The sequence below is a fragment of the Puntigrus tetrazona genome, chromosome 3 (genome assembly GCF_018831695.1).
Source record: "Puntigrus tetrazona isolate hp1 chromosome 3, ASM1883169v1, whole genome shotgun sequence".
Taxonomy (NCBI): Eukaryota; Metazoa; Chordata; class Actinopteri; order Cypriniformes; family Cyprinidae; genus Puntigrus; species Puntigrus tetrazona.
In genome coordinates, this window is record NC_056701.1 from 20,316,725 (window position 1) to 20,334,346 (window position 17,622).

Consider the following 17,622-nt stretch of genomic DNA (forward strand, 5'->3'; position numbering starts at 1 on the left):
TAGAAGAAGAGATGCGAAGGTTTCCATCACGGCACATGACGTCTCGGTTGACGTAATGCCTATTAATTATTTATTTCGTTTCATTATTTCCTTCATCGTTACGGCTCACCGAGCCTTGTGTGGTAAACTTAAGACGTTGTCGTGTCGGATGGGCCGAAGCGCCTGTTTTAATGTGTGCGCAAGGACGGCATTCATTTAATGTCCTCTGTGGCTGGAGAAACGTCCTATTTCTTGTTGTTCTTATCATCACTGTCTTCTTATAATCGCACATCCTCCCTGTACCGGGCTAGATCGTAACAGTAGCGTCGTCCGACCGATTAAATGTCATTGATTTTCTACAACTCTAGAGGAAATGCATTACTTGATTAACATAAACAGGTTTGCTCTTATCTAATGCGACAGCCCATCTTTTCAAACACCAACTGCCCGCCTAGACAGAAACGTCCTCGTCAGTTTAACTGTTCACCTCAGACTATCGTGTGTAACGTTGCTCTTAACATCTGTTAGTTTTGAGCGCCGTCTCGGCGCGTCGTGCCTCCGTCCAGGAAAGATCCACATAATTTTGACGCAACTCGCTTCCTGCAAACGAAAGGGACTCGCTTCTGGAGTCATGTGACGGAGAAAGAAAGCAGTTGGCGACTGTCTCCGTGTTCTGCTGATCTTGCCTTTTTAAAGTCCTCAAGGAAAGATGAATAGGTTCCGAATCAGAAAGATGCCAAGTGTGTTTGCACGAGCAAGAAATTCGTCTTGTTGTCTGGAGCTTCCAGCATAGAGAGTACAGACTTGGTGCAGACGAGCCTGTACTTTAAGGTCATAGAAACACTAATAATAAGTGAAGAACAGAATAGTGAATGTGCGTATGTTTGGATGAGTTATTTACAGAAGTAGTCGTGAGGTGTGTTAGGTTTTGTTCAGGCGGGATATGGCCTGGAGGAAAAACTGATCTTGTGTTTGTCTGTTCTGGTGGTCGGGGCTCTGCAGCGCCAAACAGCAGCACAAAGAGGACGTGTGCTGAGGGTTTGAGGGGTCCAGGGTGATTTTACCTGCCCCTTTCCTCACTCTGGAGATGTAAAGATCTTGTCCGTTGTAGTCTTCCTGGTTTGGTAGCCGAGATGAACACGGGACATAATCAGAGTATATCTGTGTGATCAGCTCCTCGCATTGTTTTCTCAAATGTTGCATTTATTATATGATTAAAGGCATGGGTCACCAAAACTGAAAGTTCCGTCGTCATTTACTGCCGCTGAGCACAAAATAAATAATTTTGGATAGTGTTGTTAACCATGTAGTTGAACACTGGATGAAGCCAGATGCGAAATTATCGAAGGTTTATAAAGTAGGCATTTAAATATCTCTCTTCAGGAAATGCTGCCAACAGTAGAATGCATATAAATCACGTGAATGACCTGTAAACACACAAAATGTAGAAAGCAAAAGCATTTTTTGCGTGTAAGTGCTACTGAAGTGGAGATTTCTGGTGAAAGGAAAAAAGCGTCTATTCCTGGAAGAGCTGGGGTGTATTTGGGGGTGGGTTGCTTTTTAAGACATACGTGTTAGAATGGTGTTCATTAGTTGGGTATTTGTTTAAACCTACAACATGTGCCTTGTCCAGTATTCGTTAAACTTTAACCCATTTTAAGTGCTCGTTCTCGTTGCACATGTTAATTGCCGTTTGCTTTCTTTTTAGCATTGGGTGCTGCATACGGGACGGCCAAGAGTGGCACAGGCATCGCTGCCATGTCCGTGATGCGGCCGGAGCTGATCATGAAGTCCATCATTCCTGTGGTCATGGCGGGTATCATTGCCATCTATGGCCTGGTGGTGGCTGTACTTATTGCCAACAACATGTCCAACGATATCTCGCTCTACAAGTGAGTCACGCCCTTCGCTTCTGTCTTGTCTGCTTAGGAGTCACTCTCAGCTTCATCATTTAAAAAAAAAAAAAAAAAAAAAAAAGCACACATTTTATTTTATGTTATTTAAAAGTCTGATATGATACGTCTGATCTAGATATAACACTATATTAGAGTTCATAGGTAGTAAGAGTATATAAACAACCAAAGAGACTTACTGTATCTGTTCATGAAGGTGAAAGGGATTCATTAGTTTTATTCGGTTAAAATTAAAAAATCTTTTATTTAATAATTTTATTGATAATATTTGTTAAATATTAATCATTATCTTATTAATTAGTATATTTTACATGTATGAACACATGCATTTATATATTTAAGAAAAAATGTTATGTTTATATGTTAGGTATATTTCTATATAATATAAAATAGAAGCATATAGATGTATATACATGTAAATATTTTCTAATTTTCCGTTAATACACAAACGCACACACATAGTACACATATACATTATGTGAACGTTTCTTTTTTTGGATGTGATTAAACATTTGACAGCGCTAATTTAGAATTAAAACCTTTTACTTTACTACTTGATTGTACTTTACTGTACAAGTTTGGTACTACTGTTGGGCATTTATTAGAGATTTATACCTGTATATGTATATAGTATGTGTGTAGATGGTCCTATTATTTTTGTTATTATTAATAGTAATTTTTAAAATATTTCGTTATAATAAAAGAATTCCAGTTACAGTCTATATTTGACTGTACTGTCTTCATAATCACAAAAGAAACATTGTAACAGAAAGAATAGTTAAATTTAGTATTGTTACTAATATTACTTTGTGCAATTATTATTTTCCTATGCACCTCAGTTGCTGTCTGTTATCTTGTCTTCATGATGTAAGGGATGTTGCTACAAAGAAGCCGTAACGCTGCGTGTTCTGTGTTCAGGAGTTTCCTGCACCTGGGTGCCGGGCTGAGCGTGGGTCTGAGTGGTCTCGCGGCTGGCTTCGCCATCGGTATCGTGGGAGACGCAGGAGTGAGGGGCACGGCCCAGCAGCCTCGCCTGTTCGTGGGGATGATCCTTATCCTCATTTTCGCCGAGGTTCTGGGGCTCTACGGTCTAATTGTCGCTCTTATCCTGTCCACCAAGGGTTAATCGCTCTTAACATCTCTTACACATGAACAACAGCGCACACACACGCACACACACACACACACACACACAAACATCCTCACAAACATCCTCTTAATTATACACATTGAGTAACTTCACCACCCGAAACGATGAGAGAGGAATTTTTGCGTGCATGCGTGTATTGTGAGTGTGCCGTTTGCAAGTGAATGTGTGATTGAACTTCCTCTCTGTGTATAGTAGCCTGACGTGCGTTCCCCCTGTAAATGCGCTGTGTAGCTATTGCTCTCGTCCTGTGTGTGTGTGTTTAAATAGATGCCCTCTTTCTCCTATGCTACACTTGTTTGTCATCCTTTCGTTTATTTTGTCGTCATTTTATTCTCATTCGAAGAACAAATCAATCGTTTAGTTTCCTCACTTTTGGGACCATTCAAATTGAAACACTGATGTTAAGGATGTTGAGTGTAAAAAAGATGGAATTATTACTGTTTTTTTTTTGTTTGTTTTGTTTTGTTTTGTTTCTGCTGATTATTTATGAAGATTTTGAGATGTTCATTAAACAGTTAAATGGATCAAAGTCTTTATTGAAATCATGTTTATCTAAATACATGAGTGTGTGTGTATATGAGATATATATATATATATATATATATATATATATATATATATATATATATATATATATATATATATATATATATATATATATATATATATATATATATATATATATATATATATACATATATATCTGTATAGGTAGGTGAATTGCACTGTGGGAAATTTGTGGAGTTTCTTTGGGTATGTAATCATTGATTACCGTTGAGACCGTTGTCTTAATCAAGGTATTGATGTGCAAGTTTACTAAGTGTGTGTGTGAATCGTATGGATGCACACGTGTGCCTGTGAGTGAGTGTGTTTTAACTTTAACATTACATTCTTCAGACGTGTAGCGTTTTACCTGTAGTTGATACTGTTTCTGGTTCCATTCATGGATGAACACCAGCGCAGCTTGTCCAGTTTCCAAATAAAACTTCCTCAACCTAATTTCAGTTTCCTTTTTATTTAAGCACGCGTGATGTGATGATGGAAATATGCTGTAAGTCCTTGGACTGTAACACATTATATCCTGCAGTTTAATTTACAGCCTATCATGAATTCCAAGTATGCAAATTCATCTATCCCTGGTATCCGAGGAGTGTCTCGGTAAAATGTATTCAGAAACTGAACAATACATTTAATAATCGAGATGCTCTCACATCACGGAGAGTCGAATAGACTGCAACACGAGGGATTAATCCACAGGTTACCATCTGGTTGTCTGAATCACTGCATTGCAGCCTCAACCAAACTTGCTCATCCTGCCGCAGGCGAAAGGGGGCGCTGTAGAGCAACGCTCCTTTTCCCAGACACTTCGCATCCACTTACAGAAAAGGTGCAATTTTCCCATCTGTAAAGCAAAGTGACTGTGCTGGCTAAATTACAGTTAGTTTATTATATCACATCAATTGGTCTAATTCTTGGCTCAAATGAAGATTTGATTATATTTTTTAATTATAAAATTTGAATTTGATTATAACAGCATATTTTGACCTTTGCATTATTTATATAATGTCCATAATTTGTTTTCTTTGGGCTTGTTTTGCATTATAGTAATGAAAATGAAAATTATGTTATACAGAAATAATATAGAAATAAGAAAAGACAAGCCTAATTGTCCTGAAATAGGTTTTATTTTTTATAAAACAAAACAACAACAATAATAATTATTATTAATATTTATTTGAAATTGAAGGCGTATGTGTTATGTGAACAAAATACAGATCTTAATCATGCTTTTTGAACAATTTCTAACTTTTGCAGGTACGGACAAAGTTGAAACAGAGATAACGTATTGTTTTAAAGCGTAGCAGAATGTTCTGAAGTCTAAACCACAACACGAAGAACACAGCAAAGAGCTGTTTGTCTCACTGAAACAGCCCATGAGTAATCTAGGTAATTAATAATGACAGTTTAACATCTGCCTCATTGTACCGTCGCTACGCTTGCCTGTATGGGGCAGCCTGAACGTCAGAAAAGGGGTTTAGCCTTCAGTCTTGGGACGAGTTTTGAGATTTGAGTGACAGCTGATTAGACATGTAGCAGCGTAAGAAAAAAAACTAAACCCCGCCTTCTTGCAATTTTGGACCAATGGGGTTTGAACAGAGGAGGCGGGGCTTGCTAAAGCATTGTTTACGTCTGTCGTTGAAAGTAGGTCACAGGAAAGTGTGACAGTTAGCTGGTGGACAGAATCCGATCGCTTTTACAGAGACATACATTACAGTGTCATACGAAAACCTTCAGGTATACGAGTCTCCAGCGATCGCAACGGTGCCCCTGAAAGACAGGTAAGTTCGCTCGTGCTTATCCGAGTGAATGCAGCAGGCAGGATGTAGCGCCTGCTAAGTCCGCGAGCCTCCGTTAGCGCCAGGATCACGTACATGCGACGGAGCCTGTTGCGCGGTTTCACAATTATCATCACACGGGCCGAAGTAATGTTGAAATTCAAACAGCATTCGATGGCATTAGCGCGATTGCAGGCGATCTGCTTTTCTGTAAGCGAATTAGCCTACATCTCTGCAGACTTGCAAGGTGCCTTGCTCTCGCTGACCACTTTCTGCGAGGCCTAGCAGAGAGAACATGTTATGTGTTTTCCGGAATCTATGTTTGGGAGCTGCAGTATACCGACATGCCGCCTAGCTCTCAAATGACTGCCTGTGCGTAATGAAATGTCTCGATGCGTATGTCACTGGCAATTAAACTGAGCGTGTTGCCAGCTAGTGTTTACATCTCGCGCGAGACGGACACTCCAGTGGAAGTGTAGCTTCACGAGCGCGCCTCGCGCTCAGCGGGATTACTATAAAACTCACCGAAGACAATCTGTCTCCCGCTTTATTAACTGTTTGAAGATTTCACGGGGACACAAAAAACTTTATGGCTAATTACAAACTAATATTTTGGTATAAAATGCATATGTATAACACACCTAATGTTTTTTTCTGAAGTAACAGTTATCATTTGTGATAATTTGTGTTAACACAAAGCCAGTCATAAGGGTATTTTTATAACATTTAGATTTATAAATTATTATACATAAGCTTTCCATTGGTGTATGGTATGTTAGAATAGGACAACATTTGACCAAGACACAATCTGAGGGTACAAAAAAAACCTCGCAATATTGAGAAAATTGCACTTTAAAGTTGTCCAGTGAAGTTCTTAAGCATGGATATTACCTATCAAAAATTAAGTTTTGATTTATTAACTGTAGGATATTTACAAAATATCTTCGTAATACCAATGATCTTTTGGAATTAAAAAAAGTTGTATTTTTGGCTATTGCTACAATTATACTGCTACTTATGACTGTTTTGTGCTCCAGGGCCACATGTCTCTATGTCAGTCAGTCATGTAAAGCTGCTTTGTGAAAACGCTGTTTAAATGGATTTTATTGACAGCGTGTTTCCAGTAGGACTCTCTCTCTGCGCTCTAAAAAGCAGCTGTTCTTTCTATGATTGACAGGTGCGGAGGCTCCCGGTTGGCATGTCGAGGCGGAGCAGAAACAGCAGGGCGTGGAGGTACGTATGGAGTGGAATCCGACGGGATGCAGATGCAAGAGCGCTGGTGCTTGCCTCCGAGAATGACGAGTGGGGTTATGATCGCCAGCAGGTGGGTGAGGATGATGTGGAAACGCCCATAGATGTGACCGCAATCAAAGGAATAATTCACTCTCGTTTGAAGATTCGAGGAAAATGTACTCACCCTCCAGCCATTCAAGATGTGGATGAGTTTGTTTCTTTATCAGAACAGATTTGGAGAGACTGAGTTTTGCACTTAGCACTTGCTCATCATTGGATGCAGTGAATGGGTGCCGTCAGACTGAGAGTCCAAACAGGTGATAAAACCGTGATAATAATCCACAAGTAAACCACACAAATCCAGTCTATCGGTTGATGTCTTGTGAAGTGAAACCTGCGTGTTTCTAGAAATAATTAAGGTATGTTTACACTACCGCTTCTGGAGTCTCGTTCTGATGCCACCCTTTTAGTGCACAGCATTTAGTGCTGAGCAAGTCACGTATTGCTAAATGTCTGTTTTGGATAAAAAAAAAAATCTAGATCTTGGGTAACCTGAGGGTGAGTAAGTTCTCTGTGTTCTTAGATGAACTATTACTTTAGTTTATAGTGTGGAAAGGCCTTTTGTCCGAAGTGCTGAACATCATAAGAGTCACTTAATTCAAAAAAGTGATGATGGACAAGAAGGAGCAAACCGTGTCGGATCTGAACTTGCACACGTGTGTCCTGCAGTACAGTGACTCTGATTCTGAAGCCGAGTATCCAGCCATTGTTCCGGCGGTCCCGAGCGCAGTGCCTGTAACGGGAGAGTCATACTGCAGCTGTGATTCACAGATGGAGCTCAGCTGTAACCCTCGGCTCCGGGGTTACACACACTTGCGAGACTGCCACTGCGGAGAAGATGACCAAGGTGGTGACCCGTGTGGCATCCGTATACGAGTTTTGTCTTGATCATGCTTGCACCTTTTCTCTTACTGGCTTCTTTCTTGTTTGTCAGACTTTGACTGGGTGTGGGATGAGGGCAGCCGGTCGTCTGCCACGCTGCTGAGCTGTGAGAACAGGAAAGTGAGCTTCCACTCGGAGTACAGCTGTGGAACGGCAGCCATTCGCGGCTCCAAAGAGCTCTCAGAGGGACAGCACTTCTGGGAGATTAAAATGACTTCCCCTGTCTACGGCACAGACATGGTGAGAAACAGAAGAGCAGATGTGTGTCTTTATATGCATGTTTTGTGTGGTGGTGACATTCGGTATGGCTTTTTGTGAATAGGGGGCATTATTTTGAGCATTTTATCTGAAAAGGGCCGATAGTAACCTCAAAAAAAACAAACTCATTCAGCATACTGTCAGCATAGAGCTAAAAAGGACGAGAGTTTTCTGAGATGTGAGCCACATTGCAATGAGTAGTTTTTCTTGAAAATGTGCACAGCTGTTCAAAATCAGCACTAATCATAAGAAATGTTTCTTGAGCACCAAATCAGCATATTTCTGAAGGGTCGTGTGACACTGAAGACCGTGGACTAAACCTAATGGTTGTGTTCTCTCTGTGTGTGTGTGTGTGTGTGTGTGTAGATGGTTGGTATTGGCACATCAGATGTGAATCTGGACAAATACAGACACACATTCTGCAGCCTGCTGGGTAAAGATGAAGACAGCTGGGGTCTGTCATATACAGGTAAAACCGGTTCGGTTTGCAAACACATACTTATTTTCACAATCACCTATTCTTTACATGTAAGCATGGTGTTTAAGGAAAGCTGTTTTACTGTAAAGCGTGTTTGTTTTTTTGCTCAGGTCTGTTACATCATAACGGTGATAAAGTGAGCTTTTCATCACGTTTCGGACAGGGTTCTATTATTGGCATTCATTTGGACACTTGGCACGGCACCCTCACCTTTTATAAAAACCGCAAGTGCATCGGTAAGATGACAAACTCCTTTCAGCTGCAGTCCTATATTTGTTGTTTTAAAATGTAACACAGTGTCAGTTTCGCTCTAGGATTAGAAGGGTAACACGAAAAGTTATGTTTTTGATATGTATTATAACTTAATAATTGACAGTAAGTAATATAAATAATTTTATATTATTTTTTTTATTATTGTGTGTGTTCATTATTTTATCAAAATAAGAGGGATCATACAAAAAAAAGGAAAAGGAAAGAAAATGATGTATTAAGAGCTGGGAGTAAAAACAGATTTTTCTTATTTTGCCTAAATGTATATTTTATTTACATTTAGCACTGCCCTTCATAACCTACAGGAGATACTTAAATGTTTCCCAAAAGATAGAATAAGTTAAATTTACCCTGAAAGTTTTCACTTTTTGTTTTTTGAGCATTTGAAACCTTCTGTAACAGTTGCACATGAGTCCCTCAGTTATCCTCAGTTATCCTCAAAAACATGCGGTCATTGTTGGAAAGTGAATGCCTTTAAAACTCCTCTGCCACAGCCATCACATGCCTAGTTTTTAGAGAACACACACTGAAGAACAGACTGTTAAAACACTCATTTAACAACATTTAACACGTATTTGGTAACATTAAACCTGTCTATTGTGTGGGTGGCAGGTGTAGCAGCTACAGAGATGAAGAATAAGCGTGTTTTTCCGATGGCGTGCTCCACCGCGGCCAAAAGCAGCATGAAGGTGATTCGCTCGGTCTCGGCTCCCACCTCTCTACAGTACCTGTGTTGCTCACGGCTCCGCAAGCTGCTCCCGTCCGGAGTCGATGCCCTCCGAGTCCTGCCCCTGCCGCCGGGCCTCAGACACCTTCTCCACTCCAAGCTGGGATGGGTGCTAAGCCTGGATCACACGCACATGCACTCGAACACACACAGCCCGCCCGGACCCTCCTCGGGCAGTGACTCTGAGGGCTGCTCCTCAGACCCCGAGGCCTGCCAGCGGAAGCGCTGCCGCTGGACCTGATGCTGCGTGCGCGCATCCATTATGCATCATTATGCACACATCAGAAAAGGTCTCTACAAAAAAAAAAAAAAAAAAAAAAAAAGAACCAACATATATAAATATATAAACACTGGACCCCTGCTGTCAATCACAGTGGTGGATAACAGGACTGGCTGAGTAACTTCAAGGTCAGTCAAGCCTGTTTTACTAGTTGCATCGCTGGTAAATGTTCATCCTTCAAGGCTCTAAAGGTAGTTTGCTCCATCAGGTGACATTCGGATATATATTACAGTATTTGTAGTCAGTTTTGTTGTGAACTCCCAGTGGAATGAAGACCATCGGCTCTTCAGACAAAAGCAAGATCTGAACCTCGTGAACCTGTTCTGATGTGGGGAACAATAACATGCCATCATCTGAAGCGCAGACAAACACTCGCACTGTTTGCGTTCGCAAAATAAACACAAACGATACACCCCGAGTGAACTGTACATTTCTCCATTGTTGAAAAATGAGAAAAAAAATGACCTGATCTATTCTGAAGTAATGCATATTCACGTCTCACGGGCCAGTCAGACATCTCAGCACTTTAGAGTGTCACGGTCTGTTCTCTCTTTATGTTTGAACAATCATTGTATGTTTTTACTCTATTCCTGTTTTATCAAACAACTTACCAACACAACAGTGACGTCATGATAAATATCGTCTGCATAAATGTGATTTCACTACCATTACGTTGAAATGGTGAGGAAAAATGCCTGTGTATTTTCACAGCTCTCGTCTCTAGAAATGACTTTGGGCCCTAGTTATTACTCAAAGTGTGTTGATGTGTATCTGAAGAGTTTCTCTGGAAATACCTTGATGCAGTTGTCGAACTGACTGATGCTAACTGAAGTGGAGGTTGATTCAGTGTTCAATCTGTGCAACATCTCTACGTAAGGTTCATATTGAATTCATATGGGGTTTATATTGCAGATTTTGTAATTCATTGTTTAAAAAAAAAAAAAAAAAAAAAAAAGTCATTTTTTTTGGTTATGCATAAAGCACTTTTTTGCGCTTATTGTATGTATGTATGTAGAAATATATACAGGTCCCTATGCTGTGTTCTACACGTATTGTATGTCATAAGCGCTCATGAGAGCTAATTCTCTCATTCACTGTCTTCTCTCTTCCTTCTTTCGCTTTTACTCCATACATTAAGCATGGCCTTTTATATGAGTCAAGAAAAAATAAGGAAAATTATATATGCATTAAAAAGGGGCTGAATATGGTTTTGTTTGTTGTTCTTTTTGAGATCTTAATAAAGGTTCCAAAAATTCCAAAAATCAGTCATAGTTTCTCTTAATACACTGAGGTAAAATACGTTTTCCAATATATTACAGCTTTTGGATGATGAATGTCTAATGTCTATTTCACAGATTAGTAAATAATTTTGTAGCTGGACGGTTTAATAATTAAGTAGAAGGCGTCTGAGATATATTCCATCACTGCGATGCTATTAATAATATGTTGCATAGGCCCTATCAAGGAGGCTTGAGGTCTAGGGGACACATTTGTAGGCTGCATACGTCATCAAGCCTGGTTACATGCATAATATAACACTTGATTAGGAATAATGGTAATTTATAACTGTTAATATTTTAAAATAAGATCTTTAAGACGTATGCAGACTACTAGTGCGTCCTCCTGAGGATGCGGTCTTCCGTTTGACAAACTGCCATAGACACACAGCAGACTAACACATCGTCTTCTTTCTTCTTTCTTTTTCTTTTTCCTTTAAGTTTTTAGACGCTGGACGGTTGTAAGAAGCACACACTGCATTTCATGTATGTATGTGTATGTGACAAATAAAATTTTAATTTGAAATTTATGAGGCTGAACGCTCGCTCTAAGCGGAACCAGAATACGCGCGCGGGTTTCAAGCGGACCGGTTTTACTGACGCACAGCGGGAGGCGTGACATATTTGTGGAGGTCAAGTCAAACAGAAAGGTAAGAAAACTCATTGACAGAAAAATTACTTAAACGTGCGCTTATTTTTTATTTATTTTTCTGTTCCTCCGTCTAACGTTACTCTGGATGAAATGGTTTGTGTCCACGTGTATAACATCTAATATGCTACGAGTGAACGGTCTAACACGTGAGACGTGTGCAACAAGACTGCAGCGGATTGTTTAGCTGCTCCCTTAAATGTAGTGACTGGTCAGATGTTTCTATGTAATATATATGAACGTTTATTTTAGCATACGTCCAAAATAATGGCAAGATGAGCACATAACTCTGCGTGTGTTAGATATAGCTGACAGTCGCATCTCTCTCTGTGTATAACGTTACATGACTTTCCTTTTGTGCAAAACACATACATGTCCGTGTAACAGTATGTCATGTTCTTAATCGTATTTTTCATATGATACTTGTATAATATCATTTGTACGTAATAACTGGCATTGCTGTTTATTTTTCTGTGTAAGTTTAGCCATAAATTACAATTATATGCATTTGCTCCCCCTCATTTCTTGCTTTGAACCCAAAAGATTATATTTTGAAGAATGTGGGTAATCAAACAGTTGCTGGTAGCCATAGTATGTAATAAAATGCTATGGAACGCATTGGTTACCATCAAATGTTCACAAGGTTTGTTTGAAACCTGGTGTTTTATCTCCATATTTAGTTTTGTTTTTATAATTTCTTCATTGCTCATCCAATCAGCATGGCAAAGAAGAAGCGTCTGCGGCTCATAGCCGAGATGGCCCGGAAGATCCGGGCTTACAGGGCGCTAAAGAATCGACCCCAGGACTCTCAGCGCTATGCCCTGGACTACGACACCATGACACGACCCTTCACTGGAAAAATGCTGCCAGTGTTGGCTTGGAAAGATGTACGGCAGGAAACGCGCCTCTTCACGTTACTGGCCGGCATGCGCATGTTTGGTGTGGGTCGACTCTTTACACGCAAGTCGTGGCTGGATGAGCACACAGAGCCCTGCTACTGGAAAATAACAAAGGTCAAGGTGGATTATACAGCAGAGGTACGTTCTGCCTGCATTTGTGTGGTCATGTCTTCTGCATTGGATTATTTTAATCCATGCGACAAATTAAATAATTGCAGAAATTATTGTTTACATGTGTGAGTTCAAACACTGATGTTCTCTTTTTTAGAACATGGATCATGGAAAAGCATGGGGCGTTCTAACATTTAAAGGTAAAACTAGTCTCTGTGATCCCCTAACTAATCCACAAACATAAACGATGCCACTTATTTTTAATGAAAGGTAGTTTCTTTCCTCTTTTGTTCAATACTATCTTATGTAGTATTTTGGTGTTGTGGCACTGCTATATATAGATTTTTTTTTAAGGAAACTAAATTAAGCGAGAATCCATTCATCAATAAAAAATGACAGAGACATTTATAATGTTATAAAAGAGTTAACTTAATCATTTATTTTAATCACAGATCCTACAGAAATATTAAGCAGCACAACTGTTTAGCGATATGAGCACCCAAATCAACATTAGAATGATTTCTAAAGGATCGTGTGAAACTCAAAATGCAGCTGTGCTATCACAGAAATACATTACAGTAAACAGTCGTCTTAAATTGTAATAATATTTCAAAATATTACTGTTTTTAATGTATTCCTAATAAATGCGGCTTTGGAAAAAATTGAACTTTGTGCTCCAAAAAAAAATTAGCAAAAAATGTCCTGGCCACCTGAACAGCTGATGTCTTGAACAGTAATGAATAAATGACAAGACTTCATGTTTTCAGTAGAATTATACAAAGTAAACAAATACAGCAAATAAATGCATCACCTTTACTTTGACACGTGGTTTGGGGGTGTGTTTCAGGTAAAGAGGAGCCTGGAGAGCGTGAAGTGGAGAAGGTGATGTACCATGACTGGCGACTGGTGCCCAAACACGAAGAAGAGGTGTTCAAGCGCTGTGAACCCGTCCCTGAGCCCCCTGTGCGTTACGTGAGATACCCCCTCTCCTGCGTGCGATGATCCTGGCCCAGCAAGCCAATCAGCTGGGTCTAGATCCCAGCTCTATCCCAGAGCCCACTTTCCCATTGAAACGGGATGTTGTGCTCGATAATGAGTACAAGAAGAAACTGGAGGGTACACCTGTCTGATGCTCCGCTCTACTTCACAGGGGTTAAGGTTATGGCGAGGAGATCTAGGTTCTGTTTCAGTGTTCTTGATAGGAACAGCTTGTTCTGTTCCTAATTTTATAGGCACTGCTGGCTGCTTAAAGACTAGTTTGCGTTTTAATGCTATATTTTGGTAAAAAAACAAAATATAGCCTTATGTTTTCATCTATGTTTCTGGGGTCATGCGGCTAGTGATGGCGGAGGGAAAAAGGAGATCTGTTTGGACATGTGATCAAACCCAAAAGATAATCCTCTGTGAAAAGACTTTCTTCGTCCTCGAGTTTTTTTGTCTTCAAGTTAATATCAGTGTCATGTTCTTTACAGTATGTGAGATAAATACGAAATTCTATGCTTTATTGTCAAGTGAGTAGTCTAAATTTAAAAATGAGTTCTCTCAATGTTTTTTTTTTTAATAAAATAAGTGCATATTTAAACCCGGTGTGTATGTACTTTACAGTATTGGTGCAAATTTAATGTAAAAGAAAAAGTGTCCTGCATTTTTCATGTCACTACCACAACAGCATATCTTGGAAATATTCCTGTCCCCCCCTTATTATTCCTTAACTTATGAAAGTACACCACTGTTCATAACGGTGTTAACCATGTGTTGATTAGTTTTGAAGCTAGGTCTGAAATGCTATCTAAAATTGTCAATAAGAAAACATTGTCATAATTGTTCCGGTTGTGACAAAAGGGAACGCACCATCATGTTTTGGTAAAAATAAACAAAATCTTAGTAGAATTATGCGGGGTTTTTTTTGGTTTGTTTTAATATGCGATTCTGTAACGTGATATTGTGCCCCGTTTCGGCGCCCGTTTTTTAATGACTATTTTCTGCATATAAAGTTGATATGCGAATGGCGTTCGTTTTATTTAGACGTTACTTTGTTTACGTTAAACGAAGCATTCGAGATGTTGTCTAACTAGTGCGGGCGTGCGAAATGAGACGCGCACGCGCACGTCACCTAGCGACAGCCGTGGGCGCGCGCACGCGTCTCTTCCCTCTCTCTCCCGAAACTCTTGAGGCAGCCGGCGCCTCGGACCGCGAAGATGATCATACTTTGCTTAACGATATTTGCGAACGTTTTCAAGACGGGTAAGTAGCGCCTCGTTTGGATTTCAGCCGTTCATACGCCGACTCGGTTTGAAGTGAAGGAGCGACTCGAGCGCTCCTCGGGTCAGCGTCTTAATTCGACTCCATCTCGTGAGTTAGTGTTTGCTAGCCTGGTGAGCAAGTCCCGGCGCTGCGCATCTACGCCCAGTCTGCCACGTTTTAGGCCAGACTGCAATGAGTTTCCGAGTCAAAGCATACGAAGTTACCGCAACATGCATTACGGTGCAAACATTTCGCGGGCTGCCCGTTCGCGTCATTCATCTCCCCAAGCAGGTTACCACTTAGTAATGTGTTTTGCGTCCCAGTCTGCTAACGAATAATACTTTTAGTTGTTCCAAGCCCCGAAAATGCATAACCTTAAAAATAATAAAACGTGTTCCCTCGGGCTCTGTTCTTCTTAGCTTGATCCTATTAATAGTGCACTTTGCGTTCTTCTGATTGGTCCCCGAGGGTTTGCCTGCGCGGTGCTCACACGTGATTGGTCAGTTGGTGCGCCGTTCCGCGCGAGACTGCCGCGCGCGTAATAATGGGCTCTAAAAGGTCGTTGTCTGACACAAAGGAAGTCGAGGATTTAGAGGCAAAACACGCCAGGATCGTTGAGTCAGGTATGCAGAAGAGCACCTGCTATTACAAAGACACCTCGAGACCTCTCAGTGCGCGCGATATTACACTGACCTCCAATAAAACGAGATCGCGCGGGTGTTATAGTCACTAAGCTACTTCTGTAGGGTTTTATAAAATTGCAATAATCTTTATATCTTTATGTAAATAAAAGTAAGATTTGATTCAGAACATGCGTTCTGATTGGGTCAGTTCTTTCAACGTTAACGTTATATAGACAGGTGGCGAGCACTAAGAGGTTTATTGCTTTGGTATTAATAGGGCATATGCTGTTTTCATAACCGTTCGTTTTTTTTTTATTTTCAGATAACGTGTACATTTATTTTGACATTTTTATTTATGCGTTATTTGGTTGTTTGTTTTACATTTTTACATTTTTAAACGGTGTTATAATATAATCATTCTGATAGACGCTGTACTAGGGATTATGTATAGTCAAAAACAAAAGAAATCTTTGTAACACCGAATGGGTTTTAAGTAAATAAGTTCACTGAAATTAAATTCTACTAATCAAAGGTGTTTTTGTGCGATATGTGCAATAGATTGGAATACCACTCATAATAACTTCGATCAAATCAGTTTTTCTGTGCACAAAAAACAAGCAATGTCTTGAGAGTCAAGAGGAGAGGGTTTAATCTCAGACACCGTTTGCAGGATGGACCGGCACAAACGAGCGCACCTTCATCGCAGTGAAGCCAGACGGAGTTCAGCGGAGACTGGTCGGTGAAATCATCCGGCGCTTCGAGCGCAAGGGTTTCAAACTGGTCGGCATGAAGCTCCTGCAGGTGAGAGCACCGCTGCTGCGTCTTTCACATGATATTTACCTGCAGAACGTGTCGTCTCCATTAATGCCTTCATTTACGCCTGTAGGCATCAGAGGAGCAGCTCAGAGAGCACTACCGGGACCTGAGGGAGAAGCCCTTCTACAGCGGCTTGGTCAGATACATGAGCTCTGGACCCATTGTTGCAATGGTAAAGGAGCGCAGAGCCTCCGACATTTTGTTGCATTTGAGTTTCGCATTTTCGCGTCTTAAGACTTGCATTGTCATTTGCCATCTGCGTGTGTATGTGCTTTTAATCAAGGTATGGCAGGGGCTGGATGTGGTCAAGACCGCCAGGAAGATGCTTGGAGAGACGAACCCCGCAGACTCTCTCCCAGGCACTATCAGAGGAGACTATTGTGTTGAAGTGGGCAGGTTGGTTTGTGTGTTTTAAACTAGATGGTTTTGATGCTTCCTCGTGGCATATCGATTCGAAGGTTTATTCATTTGCACAGCTGTGTTACATGAATTCATCTACATGCACAAACACTAGTTAAATAGCTTTTCTGTGTTGTGCAGGAACGTGATTCACGGCAGTGATTCAGTCGAAAGTGCTCAGAGAGAGATTTCGCTGTGGTTCAAGCATCACGAGTTGTTCTGCTGGGAGGAGTGTAGTGAACACTGGATCTATGCTTGAAGCCCATCATATAACACTCACGCAGTCTTCATTAAGTACAGCTTCTCTCTGCTCAAGCCATAAAGTGACCAAAAAAATAAAAAAAGGATTAGCTAGTTATTGGTCAAGCTATCTTGAATGTAATGGTTTTCTGATGGCTTCCTTTGCGAATGTGTAATCTTCAGAGATATTCACTTCATCACTAATCTTTGGTCGGTTGGTAAGTCATGCACTACTTTGAGTTGTTTACATCCACTTGAAAGATGTTGTTTACATTTTTACCTCCAACTTTTGATATGGAAATGCTTCTTGTCATCTTGATGCACTCTGTAAAATACATGTATTAATCATGACTCAAAAGGAAAGCAATAATAAATGATTGAGCCAGCATGCTCTGATAAAACCTAATATGAACATCCTAGCAATGCTTTGTCTTACTCTAGTGCTTGGAACTCAGTTGACCAAAGGGCGCCTTACTTTACAAATAAATTATTTCTTTGTTGATTTGTCTATGTATTTATTATTTTTGGTAAAATATGTGTGAATTTTTGCATTTGCTGAGATTTTTAAATGTTTCAAAAATGTGTCTTCATTAAGGCTGCGTTTAGTTTGTCGCACAGTCAAAATAGTTTCATCTTACAATTTAAAATGTTATAAATACATTTATTCTAGCGATTTCAAAGCCGAAATCAATCATAATCCTTCCTAGCATAGCAAATATGTTGATTTAATGTAAAAAAAAAAAATTCCCCCAGGATTTTTTGAGAAAAAGTTGAAAATAATGGTTCATTTGTAACATT

At 40.1% G+C, this 17,622-nt stretch overlaps 4 protein-coding genes across 5 annotated transcripts in view; all 4 read left to right on the forward strand.

Annotated features, from left to right (window-relative positions):
- The window catches only part of atp6v0ca (ATPase H+ transporting V0 subunit ca), a 3,973-nt gene extending 407 nt beyond the window's left edge, over positions 1 to 3,566 (forward strand). Inside the window, exons 2-3 of the mRNA XM_043235443.1 lie at positions 1,688 to 1,871; positions 2,811 to 3,566. Of these exons, the coding sequence (XP_043091378.1) occupies positions 1,688 to 1,871; positions 2,811 to 3,018 (392 nt within the window). The 3' untranslated portion in view covers positions 3,019 to 3,566. The remainder of the gene's footprint in view (positions 1 to 1,687; positions 1,872 to 2,810) is intronic.
- Positions 3,567 to 5,220: 1,654 nt separating this feature from the next.
- On the forward strand, positions 5,221 to 10,828 carry spsb3a (splA/ryanodine receptor domain and SOCS box containing 3a). Its single transcript, XM_043235622.1, has 7 exons — positions 5,221 to 5,381; positions 6,556 to 6,702; positions 7,341 to 7,518; positions 7,606 to 7,793; positions 8,178 to 8,280; positions 8,400 to 8,525; positions 9,172 to 10,828. Exons 2-7 carry the CDS (start codon positions 6,577 to 6,579, stop codon positions 9,525 to 9,527), a joined length of 1,077 nt encoding a protein of 358 aa, XP_043091557.1. The 5' UTR covers positions 5,221 to 5,381; positions 6,556 to 6,576; the 3' UTR covers positions 9,528 to 10,828.
- A 603-nt stretch (positions 10,829 to 11,431) lies between these two features.
- Positions 11,432 to 14,506, forward strand: mrps34 (mitochondrial ribosomal protein S34). The gene is given in 5 exon segments (XM_043225682.1): positions 11,432 to 11,493; positions 12,207 to 12,529; positions 12,660 to 12,702; positions 13,350 to 13,478; positions 13,481 to 14,506. Coding segments are annotated over 4 exon segments (642 nt in total). The 5' UTR covers positions 11,432 to 11,493; positions 12,207 to 12,211; the 3' UTR covers positions 13,633 to 14,506.
- A 103-nt stretch (positions 14,507 to 14,609) lies between these two features.
- Positions 14,610 to 17,326, forward strand: nme3 (NME/NM23 nucleoside diphosphate kinase 3). Of its 2 annotated transcripts, none has more exons than XM_043229013.1 (5): positions 14,610 to 14,746; positions 16,040 to 16,170; positions 16,256 to 16,357; positions 16,469 to 16,581; positions 16,726 to 17,326. In XM_043229013.1, the coding sequence occupies exons 1-5, from the start codon at positions 14,701 to 14,703 to the stop codon at positions 16,841 to 16,843; spliced, it is 510 nt and encodes a 169-aa protein (XP_043084948.1). In that variant the 5' UTR covers positions 14,610 to 14,700; the 3' UTR covers positions 16,844 to 17,326. The 2 variants fall into 2 exon arrangements, with proteins under 2 accessions (XP_043084948.1, XP_043084941.1); XM_043229006.1 differs by lacking the exon at positions 14,610 to 14,746 and adding an exon at positions 15,219 to 15,369.
- The last annotated feature ends 296 nt before the right edge of the window (positions 17,327 to 17,622 follow it).

Excerpts from the sequence above, each read along its gene's own strand:
- spsb3a (XM_043235622.1), top strand. The coding sequence starts at position 6,577 with ATGTCGAGGCGGAGCAGAAACAGCAGGGCGTGGAGGTACGTATGGAGT. Across the intron at positions 7,519-7,605 it reads CTGCGGAGAAGATGACCAAG|ACTTTGACTGGGTGTGGGAT; the intron begins GTGGTGACCCGT and ends CTTGTTTGTCAG. Across the intron at positions 7,794-8,177 it reads CTGTCTACGGCACAGACATG|ATGGTTGGTATTGGCACATC; the intron begins GTGAGAAACAGA and ends GTGTGTGTGTAG.
- nme3 (XM_043229006.1), top strand. The coding sequence starts at position 15,291 with ATGGGCTCTAAAAGGTCGTTGTCTGACACAAAGGAAGTCGAGGATTTA. Across the intron at positions 16,358-16,468 it reads CTGGACCCATTGTTGCAATG|GTATGGCAGGGGCTGGATGT; the intron begins GTAAAGGAGCGC and ends CTTTTAATCAAG. Across the intron at positions 16,582-16,725 it reads TATTGTGTTGAAGTGGGCAG|GAACGTGATTCACGGCAGTG; the intron begins GTTGGTTTGTGT and ends TGTGTTGTGCAG.